The following is a 6,225-nucleotide window of genomic DNA, read 5'->3' as shown; positions in this document are numbered from 1 at the left end:
CATATTTCGATCAATGTACAATTATCGAATGCTCTGATATGAGAAACGAAAGGGTCAGGACAATTTTCCGACAATTTAGAACACTCTGGTAATCGATAAACTCGCATTTGAACGGGATAAAGGCAAAAAAAGTGTTGTATGCGCTTCTATGCCAAAACGATGGGAATACGAGATCTCGGAGGGAAAATTTAATTGACCTGGAAATCACAGATGGCGCAGGGGGTCCCTCTGCAGTCAATTAGGGCTTCGGAAAGCACGAATCCAGAGGATTTCTGGAGTTTTACTTCGGTTTCTTGATATTTATTGTACAAAAACGACAGGTGGAGTATGCCATTTGGTACAATACCCAATATAATTCAACACAGCTGTTAATATAAAAACGAATGTCGGCAACATAGGCATTTAGAAACATCTTCTTTATCGACGTCGATCAAGTTCCTCGACGTGTTTCACTTCACCTTAATTATTTATTGGAAGGTATATACTCACTCGTCGCATATCGAAGGTGTCTGGGAGTAATTGGAAGCACGTTTGAAGAATCTTTCGCGATTGAAATTCCCAGCAGGTGAGGCGGATCGTAAAACTCGTCTACTCGGACTGTTAGGAGTTTCGAAACTGCCCGTTTGAGTTTTCATCATAGATCGACTCCTTTCCGAAAATTCCTGGGATCCTTCCTTTCTCTGAGAAGTAAGGAAAACAAAACATCGGAAAGAAACATGAAATACATTTCAATTTCATGTTTTAAAATTCATAGGAAGTTTTAATATACAAGTAGCCCTACAACACGGTATCCTATAATACAGTTTCGCTCTAACACGCCCTCGTAGCACAAAATATTTGTCCTATATTTTCTATATATGTAACGAATATCGTACATTTTGTAAATATTTACCAGATATTTGAAATATTTGCAAAACGTTTACTTTAGAATATTATTTCTATAATATTTATATAATATTACCTCCGTGTGTTTTCGTCGTATTTTTCTTATAGATATTGTAGTGGTATGCAGTTTTGACCGTGCTTATGNATCTCTATTAATCAGGAAAGACATTATAAATATAAAAAGTTATGACTATACCAAGTGCTTTGACACCTAAATTTAAGATTTCTCAAAAAGTGGAGTTAGTCGATGTGTGCACTGAGCGGCTCAATTGTAGGAAAGTCTGTCGTCATTTAAGAGGACTTATTTTTGGTTAAACACTTACTTGTGCCGCCATATTTCGGTTACGATCTTCAATGTTCCTCTTCGACGAAACTTGTTCTGCAAGTCGCTTTTGACGTTGATATATCATTCCATATCTTTAAAAAAGTCACTTTAAATAAGCGATCATTAAACAAACACAATAAACACTTATTTATTTCGATTCATCGTTTGTTATAAATTGAAATAATTTTTCTCTTAAGGTGAAGTGAAACACGTCGAGGAACTTGATCGACGTCGATAAAGAAGAGTTTTCTAAATGCCTACGTTGCTGACGTACGTTTTTATGGCAAAAAAAGTGTTGTATGCGCTTCTATGCCAAANATACCCTTAAAAAAAAGTGTTGTATTCGAATCGACTGATTTGAAGGGGGTTTCACTTCACCTTAAGAAGAGAATAGATGAGAACATTTCACGTTTGACACGTCTCTGATTTATTAACTTTCTTTCAGGAACTATTAGAATCACTTCTTATGACACTGCTTGGACTACGTAAAAAGTATTACATTTCTTCTGAGTACTAGAGATTTTAGTACAAGTAACAGAAATCAAATATTATAAAACAAACTGTTTACGGAATTTTACAAATAAGGAGAATTACTTTTCGAGGACTTGATAATTTTACGGAATGCACTGAATTGAATATTAAGAAATAGAAAATTACCTTTGAAATGGTAGTGCTTATTGATTGTTAACTTACGTATCTCGAACTGGAAAAACGTGCTGAACTGTGTGTTTCATTATTTCATGGCGATGTTCCCCAAAGCTTGGGTGATACCTTCCAAGTCCTTCGTTGGAGTTTCTCGAGGATTTGCTTATTGTTCGGTAATGTTGTGTGTCCACGTCGACGGAATCTTGCTTTCTGCCAGTAGGATCACCCTGTTTGAAATATACTTCTTGAGAAAGTTAGGGTCAGGGTCTATCGATCCGCATCTAGCCGTCACGAAAGGCAACTTCTTCTTGATATCGCCCCAGAATAATTAGAGAGTTCCATTGAATTTTTATGACTAACGGATATTTCATACATTCAACTTTTGATAATGGAAAAACAAATTCTAAGACAAGGATGGCATTCCAGGTTAACTGCAGAAAAAAAGATAAACTTAAGGTGAAGTGAAACATCCTTCAAATCAGTTGATTCGAATACAACACTTTTTTTTACGGGTATTAGACCAAACTGTCCGGAACTTAGACACATCACTCCTGATCATCTAAGAATTGACCTGACACATTCAAAATTTGGATTTTTTAACAAAATTTTTTAACTTAGCCCAGACCGGAACTAAAATGGTGTCAAGCTCTCATATTTCGATCAATATACAATTATCGAAGGCTCTGATATGAGAATCGAAATGGTCAGGACAATTTTACGAGAATTTAGAACACTCTGGTAATCGATAAACTCGAATTTGAACGGGATTAAAGGCAAAAAAAGGGTTGTATGCGCTTCTATGCCAAAACGATGGGAATACAAGGTCTCGATGTGAAAATTTAATTGACCTGGAAATCACAGATGGCGCAGGGGGTCCCTCTGCAGACAATTAGGGCCCCAGAAAGCATGAATACAGAGGATTTCTGGAGTTTTACTTCGATTTCTTTACAATTGTTGTACGAAAACGACAGGTGGAGTATGCCATTTGGTACAATACCCAATATAATTCGACCCAGCTGTCGATATAAAAACGAACGTCGACAACGTAGGCGCTCTCTCTCATATCACTCTCCTTTTTACAGATAACTTAAATTCTCGTATATTTCTCCCGTATCCACGATTCACAATACGAGTTAACAAAAAATAATACAACAAAAAAAACAAACAATAATACAACAAAGAACTATATAATGCAACTTTACAATAATTACGACGCTTATTAATGCGAAGTGAAACACGTCGAGGAACTTGATCGACGTCGGTGAAGAAGATTTTTCTAAATACCTACGTTGCCGACGTTCGTTTTTATATTGACAGCTGGGTCGAATTATATTGGGTATTGTACTAAATGGCATAGTACACCTGCCGTTTTCATACATTAATTATAAAGAAATCGAAGTAAAACTCCAGAAATCCTCTGGATTCATGCTTTCTGGAGCCCTAATTAACTTGCAGAGGGACCCCCTGCGCCATCTGTGATTTCTAGGTCAAATAAATTTACACTCCGAGACCTCGTGTTCCCATAGTTTTAGCATAGAAACGCATACAACACTTTTGTTGCCTTTATCTCGTTCAAATGCGAGTTTATCGATTACCAGAGTGTTCTAAATTGTCGTAAAATTGTCCTGACCCTTTCGTTTCACATATCAGAGCCTTCGATAAGTGTATATTGATCGAAATATGAGAGCTTGACACCATTTTAGTTCCGGTCTGGGCTAAGTTAAAAAATTTTGTTCAAAAATCCAAATTTTGAATGTGTCAGGACAATTCTTAGATGATCTTAGATGATTCTTAGATGGGGCAGTTTCGGACAGTTTGGTCTAATACTCTTAAAAAAGTGTTGTATTCGAATCGACTGATTTGAAGAGGTTTTCACTTCACCTTAAATCCTTCGGAATGGAGATAGAAATTGCTGCTTGAAACTTGCTAATGTTACCGCTTTTCTTATCAGTGCAATAAATTAGGATGGTTTCGTATCTCCGTTTGTTAAAATCAATCAACTGAAAGGTGTATAATATTTATTAACAATTTTACATACCGGCAATTCACTGACAATGAGACCAGGTGTTAGATACGAAGAATTGTGCAATTTTGGATGACTTGATTCAATGGTCTGTGCCCTCGTATTGTCAGAACCAGAATTCAGGAAATTAGTTTCCTCCGCTAGTCTTCTCTTCCGCTGATAAATACTTCCGTATCTGCAGGCAAAAAGTTCTTCCAATAACAATATGACTTGGTAAATAACTAATAAAACTAGGAACTATTCCGTAAAGATTATATTCTAAAATTTTTCCGATTTCGCGCAAAGCCTGGATTACAAATTCGAAAAGAAATAAAATCTCCAAATAACAACGGTTCTTAATTAAATATGCTGAAATAATTTAGCGCCTTGTAAATTCGAGATGACTTGCAGAGAAACAATAGTCCGATTGGTTTTTTACTTTGATTTTGTTTAATTTCCCTGGATTGAAAAATTCCTATCGCTAGATTCTTTTTTCTGAGGCATAGATCCGAAATCATGTGAATTATTGGAATTAAAGGAAAGGATAACCATACCCTGCATTGTTCTCAGGTAAATTTAATTTTTGTACTTTCATTTTGTTTAATTTCCCTAGAATGAAAATTTCCTATCTCTTGATTCTGTTTTCTGATGCATTGATCCTAAAATCATGTGAATTATTGTAATTAAGGGAAAGGATAACTACATTCTGCATTGTTCTCAGGTAAATTTAATTTTTGTACTCTAATGCATAGATCTTAAAATCATGTGAATTATTGGAATTAAAGAAAAGGATAACCATACCCTGCATTGTTACTCAGATAAATTTAATTTTTGTACTTTCATTTTGTTTAACTTCCCTAGATTGAAAAATTCTTATCTCTAAATTCTGTTTTCTGATGCATAGATCTTAAAATCATGTGAATTATTGGAAGTAAAGAAAAGGATAACCATACCCTGCATTGTTCTCAGGTAAATTTAATTTTTGTACTCTAATGCATAGATCCTAAAATCATGTGAATTATTGGAAGTAAAGAAATGGATAACCATACCCTGCATTGTTCTCAGGTAAATGTAATTTAATGTAAGCATTGTCTTGGCCATTTCGCACTTCTATTTTAGAAGCGAAACTGGGAGTAGTTTTACTGCGACTTCCAGAAACCTCAGCGACGCTACTGCGCGTGCTGTCGTTTTCTAAAGAAGTCGTATCCTTGAAGTTACGATCTCGCGAATACGGGACTGGAATTCTGGAGTCCATTCTAGGATTTAGACCTTCCTGGTGCACCGAGCCATTTGCGAAGCCCTGTCGAAAAATGAATAATGAAAAGATGAATCATTGGCGGAAAATGTCCCGACCCTAGTAGCACAGAATAATTTCTAAATATATTTTTACAATCTTTGCTAAATATCTCAAGCGACAGATTTCTTAAGATGTCTCGTAGATTTCATTGGTTGTATGCGCTTCTATGCCAAAACGATGGGAATATCACTAGGGGTAATATAGCTGTACATCATCTGAAGCCCTTTCCGAGTTTATGTTCGTTAGGAATGGTAATTTAACCTTTTCTTGGAAGGTTTCCTGACTTTTCTTTCGAAGGGCCCCATGGTCCTGGAGATTGCCTCTCTCATCAGCTTGTGTTTTTTTCGACACCCAATTCCCAGAAGACAGGTCGTGGTGCATCCGATGTTTCTTCCCGATTCGAGAATCCGAATCAACGATATTTCCTGATCAACAGTAGGCCAGTCAGTGTCAAGACTGCTGTACAAATAGTCTAATTTATGACATAATAACCTGTATAAAAATTTGCAGTACATTGCAAGGAACAACCCTAGTACCACAAAATATTTGTTCTATATTTTCTATATATTTAACATATTTCTCTATATGTTTATGAATTATTGAAACTAAATATGTCATTGAGATTTTCAAGAAATATTTCAAATATCTTCGAATGAAATTTACGAGAAGTCTTAAAAAATCAGTCGCTTGAAATATTTAGTAAAGAATACAATGAAATATTTAGAAATGATTCTATGCTACTAGGGAACTTTACGTTTACGATTAACGTGCTTTACTAGTTAACTGCGTTCGACGTGTATACACGTCCGCAATCCGTAACGTTACAGTAAATTCCGCAGTTAAGAAGTTAAGGTAGAATATTACATAAGTGTAAGACAGTACCCTAGTAGCATAGAATAATTTCTAAATATTTCTTCGTATTCTTCGCTAAGTATCTCAAGCGACAGATTTTTTAAGATTTCTTGCAGATTTCATTCGAAGATATTTGAAATATTTCTTGAAAATCTCAATGGCATATTTAGTTTCAATAATTTATAAACATATAGAGAAATATTTTTTAACTTATTAACA

General features: G+C 35.3%; 1 protein-coding gene across 1 annotated transcript in view; it reads right to left on the bottom strand.

The window, feature by feature from the left end:
• Positions 1–485: 485 nt before the first annotated feature.
• The window catches only part of LOC105694728, a 23,930-nt gene continuing 18,190 nt past the window's right edge, over positions 486–6,225 (bottom strand). Inside the window, 6 exon segments of the mRNA XM_023432984.1 lie at positions 486–680; positions 1,209–1,302; positions 1,904–2,082; positions 3,894–4,053; positions 4,907–5,157; positions 5,416–5,544. Coding sequence (XP_023288752.1) covers positions 486–680; positions 1,209–1,302; positions 1,904–2,082; positions 3,894–4,053; positions 4,907–5,157; positions 5,416–5,544 — 1,008 coding nt within the window.

The sequence above is a fragment of the Orussus abietinus genome, unplaced genomic scaffold (genome assembly GCF_000612105.2).
Source record: "Orussus abietinus isolate OABI.00-Male unplaced genomic scaffold, Oabi_2.0 scaffold341, whole genome shotgun sequence".
In the NCBI taxonomy this organism is placed as follows: domain Eukaryota; kingdom Metazoa; phylum Arthropoda; class Insecta; order Hymenoptera; family Orussidae; genus Orussus; species Orussus abietinus.
Note: the sequence above shows the minus strand (reverse complement) of the source record. Positions and strands in the feature narration are given on the sequence as shown.